The following is a 16,253-nucleotide window of genomic DNA, read 5'->3' as shown; positions in this document are numbered from 1 at the left end:
TACACATACATGCATACACATACATGCATACACACACATACACGTCCTAACACACATACACATAGCAACACACACACACACACTAAAACACATACTAATACACGCATGCTAATACACACACACTTACAGGTATATGATACACTTACATATTCTCATAAAGCCCACATATTTTGTACAGTTAATCCCCGCATTTTATTTTATGAACTTAATAACAGGAAAACACATATTGCTTGAAGTGTAAACATGACTCAGACATGCAGCCGACGTACTTGCAGCTGTGACTTTTGGGATAATCCTATTTCACTTCTTTACAAGTCTGCGGTTGCTAAAAATAGGTCGCTGAAGCCATATTTTCGAGATCCCCCCCTCCCCTCTTCCTCTCCCCTCCCCCCTCTTTCCTCTCTTCTCCCTATCCCCTCCCTTCCCTCTGACTCTTTCTTCCCCCCTTCCATGTCCCCCTCTCCTCCCCCTTCCCTCAGTGCCCCCTCTCCTCCCCTTCTCACCTCATCCTATCACTCCCCCTCTCCTCTCCCCCTCCCTCTTTCACACTCTGTCTCTCCTCCCCCTCTCTCTCTCACCTCTTCTACCCCTTATCTCCCCTCTCCCTCTGTCTCTCCCCTCTTCTACCTCCTATCTCCCCTCTCCCCTCCCTGTGTCTCCCCTCTCCCTCTGCCTCTCCCCTCTCCCTCTGCCTCTCCCCTCTCCCTCTGCCTCTCCCCTCTCCCTCTCCCTCTGCCTCTCCCCTCTCCCTCTGCCTCTTCCCTCTCCCTCTCCCCTCTCCCTCTGTCTCCCCCCTCCCCCCTCTCCCCTCGTTCCATCACCGGCAGTCCAGTCGGTCGCCAGCAGCTCGTGATGTTGCCCGCCCGTGAGAGATCGCCCGCCCGCCCACCGCCGTTGAGAGGCTCGTTCGCCGCCCACCGTGGTTATTAGTGATCGGTCAGGTGGTGAGAGTGACGCGGCGGGAATCAGGGCGTCGGGTGCCACGTCGTCGAGTGCCACGGTCGCGTTCCTTGGGTGCCGAGAGAGAAAGAGAGAGGGAGAGAGGGAGGAACGCGTAAGGAATGGACCCCGGTGTTTGGGGTCCGTTTTTCTTCTCTTCCTTTAGTGGCTTTCTTCTCCTTCTTTTCCCCCTTTTTTTTTTTCTTCTCTTCTTCCATCTCATCCTCTTCCTCCATCTCCTCCTCCACCACCACAATCTCCCAACTAGGTCTCGCCGGCCCTCCCCTCCCCTCCCTCCCTCTTCCTCCCACCCCCTCCCCCCCACCCCTTCCTCCCCCCTCCCCCCTTCCCAACGCGTTCTCCAGACTCACGCCATTGCGAGGAAAGCAATTGACTTACTTTCTCCGAGATTGATGCTGGGGTTTTCTTACACGTTCTCCCTCGGAATGTGCGCGAACGGCAGCAGCGGACAGTTAGCCGGAAGTGGTTGTTTGTGCGTGTGCCGAGTAGTTTTGGGTTGGGGGGGGAGGGGAAGGGGAAGGGGTGTTTGTTGGGGTTTTGGTGGGAGGGGAAGGAGGGAGGGGGTGCTGGGTGGTGAAGGGGGGGGGGGGTTGTTGGGTTTTGGTGGGAGGGAAGGAGGGGGTGGTGGTGGTGGGGGTAAAGGAGGAGGCAGGGGGCTGTTGTATATTGGTCAGTAGATTGTTTTTTGGGGGGAAGTGTATTCGATTTTTTCTGGGGTTGTGGAGATGGTTAGTGGTTAAAGGCAAAAATAAGTGTGCTAGACGTCTAAGGTCTATATAGCACTATAGGAAAGTATATTAAAGGAGGGATGAAGGGTGATAGTTGCTATGCGTCAGCCATCTAGAGTGATCTTGAAAGGTTAAGATGGATAAAGAAACTGTGTGAATGGTGGGTGGGTTGTGAGAAAGTATTAGATTTTTTCTGGGTTGTGGAAATTCATTCGATTTTTGTAGTTGTGATATTTTTTTTTATTATGTTTACGAGATAGATTGGTTTCGCTTTTTATAGACGTGTGGTAATTGAACTTGCCGTTATTGTTGTTATAGAATGTTGCTAATGATGGTCCAGTAATTACTTTTGCTGTTAATGTACTGATGTTATATCTCGACGTACTAGTCATTTAACTGTTGCTGATAATCTCACTTATTACTTTTGCTGTTATTGTATTTTTTACTGTTATTGTATTTCGATGTATAGTTATTATTCGACCATTGGCGATAATGAACACAAGACAATAACAATAAATGAACGATGAATAATGCGTCATTTTCTCTCCTCCAGTCACCAAGCGCACAGTTACGTTCAGTTACACGATGTTTTATCACCTTCAGAACGGTTCGTCTAAGTAATGGCATTCTTTTGTGTACGATGCGTTGGTAGTATTTTCGAACCGACGATAATGCTTGTTGTTTACGCTGTGTTCCTGCTGTTGTTGTTGTTAAGCGTGGAGCATGAGGTAACGCTGGCCTTGTGTGTGTTTGTTTGTGGGGGGGAGGGAGTTGTGTTTTGTGTGTGTATAAGAGGGAGAGAGAAGGAGTGTGTGTGGGTGTGGGTTGTTGTGTGTGTGGGGGGGGGGGTTGTGTGTTTGTGTGTGTGTAAGAGAGAGAGGGAAAGAGTGTGTGTGTGTGTGTGTGTTTGTGGGGGAAGGGGGTTGTGTGTCTGTGTGTGTGTGTGTAAGATATTGAGAGAAAGAGTGTGTGTGTGTGTGTGTGTTTGTGGGGGGAGGGGGCTGTGTGTTTGTGAGTGTGTGTAAGAGAGAGAAAGAGTGAGTGTGTGTGTGAGAGAGAGAGTGAGAGTTCATCTTTGTGTTCGTGTGCGTGCGTGTGTGTGTGTGTCTGTGTGTGTGTCGAGGTATTGGTTTTGTGTGTGTGCGTGTGCATGTGTGTGTGTGTGTGTACGTGTACGTGTACGTGTACGTGTCGAGGTATGGATTTTCCCGATCTTCTGCGGAGATGAAAGCCCGTTTTTTTTTGTGCTTTGTGGCTGGGAGGAGAATCGCATGACGGTCATGCAGATAGAAAGTGCGGATGGGTGTGATAGGTATGTCGGTAGATAGATAGATGGGTGGATGGATGGATATGTAGGTAGGTTGATAAATAGGTGAATAGGTGGATAGATGGATAGATCTGCAAGTAGGTTGATGGATAGATAGATGGGTGGGTGAGTGGGTGGATAGATAGATATGTAGGTAGGATGATGGATAGATGGACGGGTGGGTAATTGGATGGATAGTTAGATATGTAGGTAGGATGATGGATAGATGGGTGGATAGATAGATATGTATGTAGGATGATGGATAGATGAGTGGATGGGTGGATAGATAGATATGTAGGTAGGATGATGGATAGATGTGGTTGGGTGCATTTGAGTGGATAGTTAAGTAAGACAAACAAGCTCTTTCACTCGTCGAGACATTCTGTAGATAGGCCTATGTGATAAGAATATTGATATTTATAGTATAATTCTCATAGACGTTATGTGAAAAGACATCGATATATATATACTGTAATTCTTATAGATCTTCTGGGAAAATTTATATTGACAGTTGCAATGCTCGTGATCTCTGTACATTGGTATAGAGTACGACGGAGGTATTACACGTACACACTCTTTTTGTACTGTGCCCGAAGGTCGTGGTTGGAACAGGAAGTGCTCGTTGTAGCAGAAGGGGTGACCACTGCCGCTGTGTTTAGCTCTCGTTGATAATTAGAGTGGTTGCAAAAAAAAATGTGTTGAGTGAGATTGCACTCAAGACATGCGGGAAGTACAGTGGGGGGGGAGGGGGGGAGTGTGTGTGTGTGTGTGTGTGTGTGTGTGTGTGTGTGTGTGTGTGTGTGTGTGTGTGTGTGTGTGTGAGCGTGCATGTGTAGGTATGTGCGCGCGCGTGTGTGTGTGTGTCTGTCTGTGTCTGTGTATGTTTGTATGTGTGTCGCGCGCGTATATGTGCGTGAGCGCGCATGTACAGGCATGTGCGTGTGTGTATTCGTTTCACTGAACACGTGCATCTTAGATATCCACAAAGCAATTAAAATAAATATACAAGGAACTTGCGAACGCGCTCATTATCCTTGAATCCCGACCGCCGTGGCCTCGCTGTGTCGGGACGAGCGTGAATACGGCGTCGGTTCGGGTGCGGTGACGACAGGGGACTCGGCGTGCAGGAAAGGGTCTCTGAGCGAAGGGTTTGGGGCGGGAGGTTTCGGAATGGGGGGGAGTGGGGGGGAGGGCGAGAGGTTGGTTTGTTGTTTACTGATTCGTTTTTATGGGGTGGGATTATTGTCATGCGCGGGAATAGTCGTGGTCATGATCATAATTAATTCTCTCTTTTTCTTTATCTATCTTTTATCTATCTCTCGTTTTATCTATCTATCTTTAATCTCTCTCACTCTCTTTTAAGTTACATGTTTATTTATTTACTGACGTTAGGTATTTCGGCTTTGAGAAAGTCCTAATCGCATCCTCTTCCCCCGCAGGATGCAGAAGGAGTCTGTGATCGAGAGGGAGATCCGCCTGGCCAGGGAGCGGGAGGAGGCGTACCGCAGGGAGAAGGGCCTCGCCAACGCCCCCGTCAGCGCCGCCCCCAGCCGCCCCGCCGCACAGCCCGCCGTCGCCCGCCCATCCCCGGTGGTGACGGATCCTCGCAGGGGCGTCCAGCGCATCGCCACCAACAGGATCCAGCAGGAGATCCAGGAGACGAGCCAGAAGGAGAAGGAGCTCAGGGATGCTGGCAAGATCCTGACCATGTCTGAGGAGACCGTCGATGCCAAGGTGAGGGGCGTGGTCTAGGGTCTTTGGGTGGGCGGGTGGTCTTCGAAATATAGGGTCTTGTGTGGTTATATTTGTGTTGTGCATTTTCGTGTATTTTCGTAATTCATGTGGCCTTCATAGTGCATTTATGGTTTAGGTATAAAGAGAAATTGCACTTCCATATGACTTTTTGATTTTAAAAAATGTTTTAGGATGTTTTTTTTCGTGTTAGGGTGTAGTTCTTTTTCCCTTCGAGTACGAGAATTTGACGTGATTTCATTTTGGTTTCAAAAAGCTAACACGCGGATTTGGTGAGAAATACATTTTATTCGAAAGGCCAGTCAAAGCTAGAAGGAAAAAGTTTGCAAAGAAGGAACAGGTGATTCCAAAAGTTGACGTCACGGTAAGGAACAGTCAGAGTAGTTTAGTGGAGCAGAAATAATTAATATTACCTTTATTGATGCTTGTTTGTATGCTTGGCCTTTCCTGTTGAAAGAGTCGTCATTTATTTCCAGAGTTTGTTTTTTTATGGCAACGTAAATTATTTGATTGCGATCAAAGATATGTAGGTTGTATTTTTTTTATTGTGATGTATTTCTTGTTTTGAGTTTTGCGCTAATATGTTACGTTATTTCGGTATATATTGTTTTCGTCCTGGGATCGGGTGGTCCCCCAGATGGCCCTAGCATGAGCCGCTAATAGAGCTCTTGCTTGAACTTACACTAAGGAACCAAATAGCTTGTATAGCCTCGTACTTTGAGCAGCGCCCTAAGCGTGATGTAAAGTGATATGTTGTAGTGCGCAGAGGGCCTTCCTTCTCCTCCTTTCCCGCCCGTAAGGAGCTCGCAGCTAAGCCTCCCGTTCCTCCTGCCAGGTGACCCGTATGTCAGACTTCACGGAGGCGAGCGAGAGCCCCCGCCTCCGCCCCTCCTCCTCCAGCAGACCCGCAGGCTTCAGCACGCCCGTGACGAAGCGCAGCCCCTCCCCCCGCAGCCCCTCCTCCCCCGTGCCCAACTTCACCCCCTCCCCCGCCAGGGGCCTGACCAAGAGCCTCTCCACCACCAACCTGGCCAGCCCCACCGCCGCCGCCACCATGCGGGCGCCGAAGGGCCTCATGCAGAAGTTCATCGCCTCCCGCGGCAAGATGACCGCCTCGGCCTTCTCCTCCCCTCCCCCCGCCCTCACCCACGTGGCATCCACATCCCGGGGCGTCCCCACCAGACCCATGAGAGTGGAACCAAAGGTACAGTCTCCGCTCGGCGCTCGTTTTGTTGGCAGAAGGCGTGGCCGACGGTGCCCTGCGTCCAACGGCATGCTCCTCCCCCGCGGCGGTTGTGATGCCCAGTAGACGCTAGGTGCTTGAACGCCACCTCTGACCTATGTTTTTTAACTAGATCTTACACCATCTAATTACTACTAAGACTTTGATTCTTTATATAACAATGCACTTTAACGAATTCAGAAGCTAAGAATGAATAAAGATCCACTCTCACATCACTTCATAAAGAACCAAATCGTCAATACAGATCCACTTCGACATGCTATAAAACACCAACCTATTTACGAACACGGCCTTAACCTCTTCCCGTCCGCTTCCAGACTGCAGTTGTACAGCGGGAGACGCTCGCGAGGATGAGGACAGAGCCAGCAGCCGTCGTGGATGAGCCACTCAGACAGCAGAACAACCAGGTTTACCGCCGGACCCACTGCACGGCGGAGGAGAAGATCCAGTCTGAGCTGAAGGAGATGCAGATGAGAGAGGAGGAGTTGAGGTGAGTGCTCATTCGTAAGCCATAAGGAGTACAGGACACTATGGTTGCATTAGATAACGGAGTATTATTTTGAGTACGTCTATAAACTGTGGTTACATTAGATAACCCGAGTATTTCTTGCGTATTTCTATGACTAATTGTGTGTTTTAAGGATTTTTTTTCATATAGAATTAAATGTGTGATAGAAAACAGTTGACGGACAGTATATGGTCCGAAATATTTTGCATTATTTCCGATATCCATTCTTCCTCGCCTTTTTCATATTCCTTCTTCGTCACCTCCCATTCTTATTCTCGCATTTTTTTCACTCTTCACAATCCCTAAAACTCAAACAAACCCCTTATCTTCAGGCGTCTGAGGGCCCGCCAGCTCGCGCAGTCCCAGCCCAACCTCGCGGGTCTCGGAGCTGACGACCTCGAGGACACCGACCCCCAGGACCACGCCCACATGTACACGCACGAGGTCAATGGTCTTCGTTCGGTCCTTTCCAATCCTAATCTTCTAGAGGACGAGCCAGAGCAGACACAGGTTGGTATTGGGAGGGGGTGGGAAGATTGGGAAGAGATTAGGTGGGTGGGTGGGTGGGGAGGTATTAGTGGGTAAGAAATGAAGTGTAAAAGCGAAGGGATATATAAGGTATAGGATCAAATGATATTAATGTGGATGTGTAGGGTATGAGTTGAAAAAATAGGGAACGTATGCGAGTTCATGTATAACATACGGGATAAAAAATACGCGAGGTTTAAGTTGAAAACAATAAAAGGAGCAGTGCAAAAATAACACAGATAAGAGAAAGGAAAATAAAAACAATTGTAGATTATTTGAAATATAAACGAAACAATTTATGTACGAAATAACTTGCATGAACTAATTAGGTTCGGGAAATGCCAGTAGATCTTTTCATATTATTTTACCAAAAATTCTCTCTTAGTTTGTCTTCGATAATTTGTAGTATTTCTTGTTTGAATTTAGCACATTTGAGAATAATTAATGCAAATCTATCGCACTCGTGGTACCAAACAGTTTGTGGATGTGGCTGGAGACCGAATTATTTGGGTGTAAAAGGTGAGGGTCACACAGCATTAGTTTGGGAAGAAATTTATGTTGCAGTGATTGTACTGTTGATGCTGATGCTATAGAATGGCGTATTTGATATGTAGAAGGGTTGAACTGAATGGCATTAATGTTGTATTCATTTTCTCGTATATTTTGGTGATGTAGAACTGTAGTAATATTCAAAATGCCTTTTTAAAATGTATTATTCGGTAATGTTATATTCATTTTAGGTGTATGCTTTGGTAATATAGAAATGTATTTAATAGTTGTGAGGGCTCAATATTTTGTTCAAACGTATTTTGTAGAAACTGTAAACGTAATGAATTGTTTGAATTTATCCATAAAGATGGTTAAATGACTGGCTACTATTTATCGTTATCTTTGACAGTACTTTACTTCAAGTTCACCTAAAGTGTCGTTGATAAGTAAAGTAATGATTAGATAAATTGCATTGGAATATCGTTTACGGAACAAGATATATGCATACCAGTCATCTAGATGCTGCGTTATTTAAAACACAATCACGGGATAACAAACACACTAGAAGAGATTCACGTTTTGTTTTTCTTTCCCTCTTTAAATTTCACATCTGTTTTCTTACCTTCATGATGGCAGCCAGGTTGTTCATGTAGAGTCACGAATTTAGGGGGGAAATTACACTTTTTCTTTACTTACGAATAAACTTTTTCCCCCTCACAAGCCTCGGACATAACACTTTCTTGTTTACTTACGAATATTGTTTTTTTTCCCACAGGCCTCGGACAAGATGGTGAGGAGGCGCAGCGCCCTGATTGCCCAGTGGGAGAACCGAATCCAGCAGACCAGTGATACCTGAGCCCACCTCCCAGGTGCGTGTGCTGTTCGGAAGGAGGGGAAAGTTTGTTAGGGTGATAGGTAGGAAGGGGTGTGGGTAGGGTGTGTGTGGGTGTGGGTGGGTGTGGGTGTGCGTGGGTGTGGGTGTGCGTGCGTGTGGGTGTGCGTGCGTGTGGGTGTTTTCGTGTGTCTGCCTGTCCGTCTCTCTGAATGTCTATATATGTCTGCTGTATATATATCAGCCTACCTGTGTTTCTGTCCGTGCGTTTGGTGATATAATTGATATAAATTCTATTTGTTTATTACCTAGTATTTATTACGTGCAGAATCGTCAAACAAAATATTGATGAGTAATTTCCTCTCTCTCTCTCTTTGCAGAAAGCATTTGGTGCTTGTCTCAGCAAGTTAAGCCATATGCAGACAGCCGGCCAGCTTGTCCTTGGCAGCCATAAGAGCAGCCAATTCAGCACTACACAGCTTATTTGACTCCTTATCGTACATTTGTCAGAAAGGCCTTACCTTGCTGTTGAATTCCTAAGATATTTAGGCCTCGATATATATACATATATATATATTTTTATTTAATTGCTGCCAGGGTAGTAAATTGTTATATAGTACATACAGACTGTTAAGCATGTTGCTCGGCTGCTGTGGCCATTCTTGTGATTATAGTGTGATATAGTATTCTTTAATGTATAAGTAAACTGCTTTCTACTATGATAACCTCAGCTAGCAGGGGGGGTGGGAAAGGGTGATTAATTAGATAGGTATCAAGACCCAGTCATGGTACAGGAGCGAGTGCCACCCACTGTAATTTCTTGGCTTCTGTGAAGGATATATACATCCCAGATTACAGTGCTTCCTATTAAATAAAACTGTAATTATTTACCGTACATGGCATAAGTGTGCTTTCTAGTTGTGGACACGAGCCACAGGTAGAATAATAATTTATGTGACAGGACTAGGGAGCCTTTCTAGTGTTTTTTGTACATATGTAGAATATGCAATATGTTATATTTAGTACTTAATCCTATAGAAGCATATACTTTATGCTGAATGAGCTGCATAATTTAATTGTTGAATAATAACCCTTTGTATGTTATTTTAGGAATAACGTAGATTAAGGTGGACATATTACCTTATGGCAAGTCTGCAGGCAGGATGATCACGTGGCTGCCTTAAGCCTAGCTGTATCTCTTTGCACAAATAAAAGCTTATAACTAAAGACGTAGTTTGTTGATTCCTGTGAAAGAAAAGAAAAGAAAACAGGTTATACCTAAAAGCGTTCTGTGTTGATTCCTGTGAAAAGAAAAGAAAACGTATGTTATCGTTTTCGGTCAAAAATCATATTTTATCAACAAGAGTACTTCACCGACTTAAGAATTACGATGTATGAATTGATACGAGAATACAAGGTGAGTACTTCACCGAGTTAAGAATTACGATGCATGAATTGATATGAGAATACAAGGTTTATAAAGTATCATAAGTACATTTCTTGTGTAGCAAGCTGTATGGAACGTGTAACATGCTCTATGGAAGTCAATAGAAAATGATTATGCTAAAATGCAATACCATGTAGAATATGGAATTAGCCACACACCCACGCACAATCTCATGCATACATAGTGGGCTATCTCAGCGTCGGATCCAGGGGGAGCGTATGGCCCCCCTACTTATTTTTTTCATTTATTTATTTGTGTGTGTGTGTGTGTGTGTATGTGTGTGCCTGTGTGTGTGTGTGTGCCTGTGTGTCTGTGTGTGTCTGTGTGCCTGTGTGTGTCTGTGTGTGTGCATGTGTGTGTGCATGTGTGCGTGTGTGTGTGTGTGCATGTGTGTGTGCATGTGTGTGTGTGCATGTGCGTGTGTGCATGTGTGTGGGTGTGCGTGCGTGCGTGCGTGTGCGCACACACTATTTTTGTTCTTGCCTATTTTCCCTGTATGCACACTAGGAATAGGTCTATGAATACCTGAGCACTCGACAAAAGTATGGACGAGAAATATGTTAACATATTCCCCTGCATGGTGGTGGCTTTCACATACCCATGCCCCCTCTTTCTGAATCCGACCCTATGTCTTACAACAAATATATGATGCCTTACAGTATTACTACATTATTGCAAATTACATTAATCATGCAATATGATCTTTCTAATTATATCAACTATAAAATGTGGGCAATGAAGGAATGATAAACACAAAATTATCATCATCATATGATATGCAAAATTTACACACACTGAAGCTTATCTGGACTGTCACGTGACTTGTTTCAAATTGAAGCACCTTTTTGTGATTCGTGAAAGAGAATATTATGAAATTACATTATACCGTAAAGGAGATTTGTATAGAAAAGGAAGAAACAGCTTTTTTTCATTTTGACTGAGAAACGACGATGCAGAAATTACTTTAATGTGGTGAAAATATCTAGATTCTACACAGGTAAATTACTAATCTTTCCAAGGAGAATCACATACAAGCCGAAACGATTTTCAAATAATCTATTAAGATCGTCTAGATCTACTTATGATAAGGGATTATTGAACTGCCCAAGCAATGAGATTTAACAATAACGTAAATTAATGACGACTGTACCATGATAACCAAGCAATAACTTGCAATAAGCAATAAGCAAAACAGTTTCGAAATTCACCTGGATTTCACTTTAAGAGACAGAGTGAAAAAAATATGAAATCTACTGTTCTGCGCTGCAATCTTTTTTGGCTTCGGTGACACTTAGTCAAGTTTTCGCTAAAGGTTTTGCTGATAGGATTTCCTGGGTTTAGACAGCGAGTGCGTGCGGGAGTGACATCCGCTGCTGTAATAAACACCTTCCACTTTTTTCTTCTTTTTATGAGATTTTATCAGAGAATAAACAGAAAAGATGATGAAAAATGGTGTATGGTAAAAAATATATATTATTGATTCACGTTTTGACTTTATATTATTTACGTAATAACAACAGACCGTATGTAAGATGTCGCCTCAAAAATGGAACACGCTTCTTTGTCTCTGATATCACTGGTGTTTCCCGTAGTCCACATCCTGTTTGTCTATTGGTGAAAAAAACACAATACAATCTATAATTACAACCGATAAAACAACAGCAAGATTGATGAAATTTAGAATAGAGTAAATACGATAATGGAATATAAGTAAAGTGCATCCGTGGACTGGGAAAAGCAGATAGAATGAGGTACTGGGAGACGTACTATTGATGCCCGGATGTGTGTCCTGTACAGATGCCGCTGTCAAGGTAGTTTGTCTGAGAGTGTTTAGTACGCGTGAAGGCTTTGTCTGTGCGAGGCCAGATGTTAAGGCTCTGCATTTCGATCGCAGAAAATAGTGATGGGATAAATGTGACCGAATTCAATGAGAAGTTTAAAGATTTCTTGGGGGGAAATACGCAACGGAAATGGCATTGGAGAGGCTTTGGGTATCGTCTTTATTACTTATCGTGACCACGGCGACAGGTAAGATTTTGGTGGTTTTGATAACACATTATTTAAAGATAATTTACGAATCACAATTGCATAATAAAATTCAGCTTAAATCGTACAAGTTATCTCCCAGTATCTGAGAGCTAGAAGATACACACAACCACATAAAAAGGCATTTGAATATATTTTGAAATTATCTTAATTCACAGATCCCCATCGTGAAAACACAGATAGACCTAAGTTATATCTCACATAGTGATCTAGCGTATAACTATAACCCTTATGCAGACATTGGCGTGCAACAAATACCTAATTCTATCGACTTATCTCACCTTTATCCTAGCATGGAACTTGAAAAGTCTTCCGGAACCACAGTCCAGCGCATGCTTGGCCCACGAACTGAACGAAATTGAGGATGTAAGGTTATGCGACCCCGACAACACTCTGCCCTACCCTCATAGTTCGTATTTCATTGTGTTTTGTGTATGTCGTGTATTTGAGTTGTTTCCAGGGACATGAAGAAGTAAGAGGTGGAATCTGAGCACTTTGTTGATGAATTAGAGGTCAAGATCTCCTAAAAATATATGTAAATAAACAATATAGGCTTGTACTCCTCACTCACTGCCGGTGAATGCCCACCCTTGTTCGGCAATTAAAGAAAACTGCCCACTTTGTCCACAAATTAGATACTTTTCTCTGTAACAATCAATCGTCACGTCCCTCTTTATTGTTTTGGTTTTATTCATGTGTTATCAACGTATTATTCACACAATACCATATCGTATTGTAACGAAAGAAACCTGAAAGTGAGTTTTAAAACCAAAAATGGAATAAACAAAAACCTCTACAATATCTGCACGGGATTTTCCAGATCTCTAGTACCTGTTTATTCATTTACATCCGAATATATCATAGCCATCGTTGCAACAAGGGCATTTGAAGTAGTAATACATTTGATGACATCTTTCAGAAGTCATGACAGCTGAACTCTTGACGATGTGTGAAGAAGACGGACCTGAAGGAGTAGCAGTATTTTTATTGCTGATTGATACACTTCCTTCTCGTGGTATGGTTGCTTGTAAATACTGTAGCTGCCAGAATTTATTGAATACATTAATACATTATGATAGATATGCGTATGTGTGTCTTTATGTATAATCTTATGTTGTGTGTATATATAGATGCAATATGTGTGTGGATATGTGTGTGCGTGTGTGTAAGCATATAAGGTACTCTTAGTTTGTAAAATTACACTTCACTTATAGAGTAGATTTTTACACACCGAGAAATACTGATCACCTATTGTATCTCATTTTGCGATACAATATACTCTCCTACTCATTATTTTAATGTGTGGGTAAGTATATGTGTTTATACAACTGGATCTCATTTCTTTGCCCCGTAGAGTCTCTGAATAATGCAGTGACGAGTATATTATTTGTCCCCACCTCGGCTACTGACTTACCGAGATAAATTTCATATATAGCCTCTCTCTTAGTCCCCTTCTCTATCTCTATATGCTCCCTTCTATGCTGACGAGACAGCTCTCTCGCTCTCGCTCTCGCTCTCGCTCTCGCTCTCGCTCTCGCTCTCGCTCTCGCTCTCGCTCTCGCTCTCGCTCTCTCTTTCGCTCTCTCTACATTCTCTCCATTTCTTATCCAGATACACAGCCCAACGAAAACCAAGGAGCAACGGACCCAGTCGACCGTTTGATGAAGAAAGCCGCCAGGTTCTACAACTTAACAACACAGGAGTCTGCTGTCCTTATGCTAGCTGTCCAGAATCCATTGCAGGTGAATATCCAATCTTTTAGATGTCTTTTAACACTACGTAATCACTTTAGATATCGGGCTTTGTGTATCAAAAGATTATTCAAACGTATATGTAAAATAATAGCCTGCGTGTAGATTAGGTTCCACGTATTAAGGTTATTAATCAGCTATGTAAAACAACGGCCTATATATATTTTTTTTGTTGTTGTTGTTGTTGTTGTAGGTGAAGATATGGAGAAGTGAAACCCTACTTGCCAAGATGCCCGAAGCAACACTGGAAAATGCAAAGATAAATGCGACACAATCATATGCAAGTTATAAGAACTTCCCTTCTGCAGTTAATGTGTTTGTCGTGGAGCTGTGTAAGGTTAGTAAGAAAATGTTTATTTCGTCTGAATTTTCGTTGACTTTGTTCCATTTTTTATTTGTGCGTGTGTGTGTGAGAGAGAGAGAGAGAGAGAGAGAGAGAGAGAGAGAGAGAGAGAGAGAGAGAGAGAGAGAGAGAGAGAGAGAGAGAGAGAGAGAGAGAGAGAGAGACGTTGCAGTATATATTACTGAAAACACCAATACACGTCTACTATTTGTTCCCCGTTCTTCTGCAGAGTCTCAAGGATGATGAGAAAACCAGAAATTGGGGAGCCACAGATGTTTTATTGATCGCCTTTGTTGCATTCTACATCATCATTGTAATCACTCTGAGTAAGTTGAAGTATTGGTTATATTAATGAAAAAGCTTACAGGAAACAACCGCCGTATACGTGGATGGTGTATATATCATATTTATACATATATACGTTCCAAAGTGCGTTCCATCATCATATTCATGTACCTCTATTATCTTAACATACGCGTACTTCTACCCTCCAAAACTAATAATGAAGGAATAAATCATTACATACACAAAATCAAAAATAAACCAAGACACCCACTAAGCTTGTAACCCCATTTCCACAGCCGTTCTGATGGTCCGAGCCTTCCGAACGCGTCAGTTGGGCACCGCGAACGAAGCCGGCGACCTGCGCAGTGTTCCCGGACGCCACCTGCAGCAGAACCCTCTTTCCCTCGAACTACACGAGTACGGTGCCATGGCGACGTACACTTCAACGGGACATATCTTACTGAGCACTACGGATGTCGCCGCTGTTAACACGGCCTGTGCATCCACCGAACATCTCTTAGATACTTAGGTCGTGTAGAAGTTGATTAAGGAGTTGAAGGTTGAGACATTCGTGCCGTCTTTTCCAACGATTATGGCAAACGCGACACCTCGCGCGCGGCACGAATCGAGCAGATGGTTAACATTTCTAGTTGCCAGATGCATTCCTTTGGATAATTCATGCATGTTTGTATTTATAATAGATATCTATAAAACAGCACAACCCACCATAAGATAGATAGATATAAAGCCATCAAAGATATATTCCAAATTACTCAGTACCAGTTGAAAAAATAACAGTAAAACAAGAAATGGGCGGAGCTTAACAAGTATCTCCCCTCCGAAAAGATGGCACTTGTTTTGCGTACAGGGCTTATATTATGGATTTTATGGTTGACTGGTATGCGCGTGTAGAATCATTGCTATTTCGATCAGTGGGAAAATGTAATGAATGTAAGATGTATGTAAAATTTACGTATTCTGTACTGTAAGGTATGATAAAAGTGTATTTTTTGAAAGATGGTACTGTGCAGGAAAGTATATTGTTTAGATACTGTACATATTTTGGAATAGTAAAGTAAAACGTTGGTTTACTTGCAGGGTTTGTACGGTTCCTGAATAATCAGAAAATAATGGAAATTGAAATTTCCAGACGGAGTATGATGGAATTTTGTTTTCAAGTCAAGAAAATCAGGGGAATTAAGTTTCTTGTTTCTCATAAAAAATAAGTCTCACTTAAGTGTCATTATTTTTTTCAATTTATATTCAGAAAAAGTCTTCATAAAGAAATCATAACACACGGAAGATTGAGGTAACTGAATTAAAAATTGAAAAATTTCATAGCCTACATTGATACATGCTGATCCACTATAAATGACTAATCACTGAAGTGTCAATAAAACACTTTCTCAGATCATTACTTAATTTTTTTATTTTGGACAACAGCAATTTTCAATGACAGTCACTGTATGCCTCAGATGTTCTAGGAAAATTGTGGTGTCATGGAAAAATGCCAAAATCTCACTGGAGTCATGGAATTTTGATACCAAAGAGTGTACAAACCCTGTACTCGGGTAAATACCGTATGGTAAGAATATAATTAAAAATTACTACATATTACCACACCTTTACTTTCATATATTTATTACAAATGCATGTAACTGTATACATATATTGATTATAATAGCATGTAACAATACAAGCTGTAACTGATATAACAAGGAACATGCTGTACCAGTAAAGGCCGTGTCACACTAGCACTTTTTCCGTCAATTTTTTTACAATTTTGTTTAACATAAATACAAATATTCTCGAATATAGCTCTTGGTTTGACTATGCTTGGCTGAGAAAGTTGACGGAAAGCTTTTCAGACGGAAACGATCATTATCGTCTGAATCGACAATTCACTCAAAAATTGACAAAATTTCAGAAAATTGTCAAAAATTGACGGAAAAAGTGCTAATGTGACAGCACCTTTATCTTGGTATTACAAGTCATAATTACCGCAAATGCTAGTTATACGACACTAGGGCCATGA

General features: G+C 42.7%; 2 protein-coding genes and 1 long non-coding RNA gene across 6 annotated transcripts in view; 2 read left to right on the top strand and 1 right to left on the bottom strand.

Annotated features, from left to right (window-relative positions):
- LOC113827254 (microtubule-associated protein futsch) overlaps positions 1 to 9,573 on the top strand; it is a 284,334-nt gene extending 274,761 nt beyond the window's left edge. For all 3 annotated transcript variants that reach the window (XM_070143497.1, XM_070143495.1, XM_070143496.1), the window contains 6 exons: positions 4,434 to 4,728; positions 5,582 to 5,950; positions 6,307 to 6,479; positions 6,830 to 7,007; positions 8,290 to 8,383; positions 8,727 to 9,573. In XM_070143497.1, the coding sequence (XP_069999598.1) occupies positions 4,434 to 4,728; positions 5,582 to 5,950; positions 6,307 to 6,479; positions 6,830 to 7,007; positions 8,290 to 8,370 (1,096 nt within the window). In that variant the 3' untranslated portion in view covers positions 8,371 to 8,383; positions 8,727 to 9,573. The remainder of the gene's footprint in view (positions 1 to 4,433; positions 4,729 to 5,581; positions 5,951 to 6,306; positions 6,480 to 6,829; positions 7,008 to 8,289; positions 8,384 to 8,726) is intronic.
- On the bottom strand, positions 9,239 to 11,232 carry LOC138867551 (uncharacterized). Its single transcript, XR_011399820.1, has 2 exons — positions 11,002 to 11,232; positions 9,239 to 9,591 (listed from the first exon to the last, which is right to left on the bottom strand). It is a non-coding gene; the product is annotated as an uncharacterized lncRNA (long non-coding RNA).
- Positions 11,233 to 11,361: 129 nt separating this feature from the next.
- The window catches only part of LOC113827253 (uncharacterized), a 5,296-nt gene continuing 404 nt past the window's right edge, over positions 11,362 to 16,253 (top strand). The window contains exons 1-7 of one of the 2 annotated variants that reach the window (XM_027380148.2): positions 11,362 to 11,821; positions 12,132 to 12,248; positions 12,759 to 12,854; positions 13,451 to 13,581; positions 13,784 to 13,927; positions 14,163 to 14,259; positions 14,515 to 16,253. The exon at positions 14,515 to 16,253 is cut by the window's right edge and continues 404 nt beyond it. In XM_027380148.2, the coding sequence (XP_027235949.2) occupies positions 11,764 to 11,821; positions 12,132 to 12,248; positions 12,759 to 12,854; positions 13,451 to 13,581; positions 13,784 to 13,927; positions 14,163 to 14,259; positions 14,515 to 14,747 (876 nt within the window). In that variant the 5' untranslated portion in view covers positions 11,362 to 11,763 and the 3' untranslated portion in view covers positions 14,748 to 16,253. The remainder of the gene's footprint in view (positions 11,822 to 12,131; positions 12,249 to 12,758; positions 12,855 to 13,450; positions 13,582 to 13,783; positions 13,928 to 14,162; positions 14,260 to 14,514) is intronic. The other variant, XM_070143498.1, reaches the window with a different exon arrangement.

Source organism: Penaeus vannamei, chromosome 30 (assembly GCF_042767895.1).
Source record: "Penaeus vannamei isolate JL-2024 chromosome 30, ASM4276789v1, whole genome shotgun sequence".
Taxonomy (NCBI): Eukaryota; Metazoa; Arthropoda; class Malacostraca; order Decapoda; family Penaeidae; genus Penaeus; species Penaeus vannamei.
The sequence above is the reverse complement of the archived record's forward strand: the minus strand, read 5'-3'. Positions and strand labels throughout refer to the sequence as shown.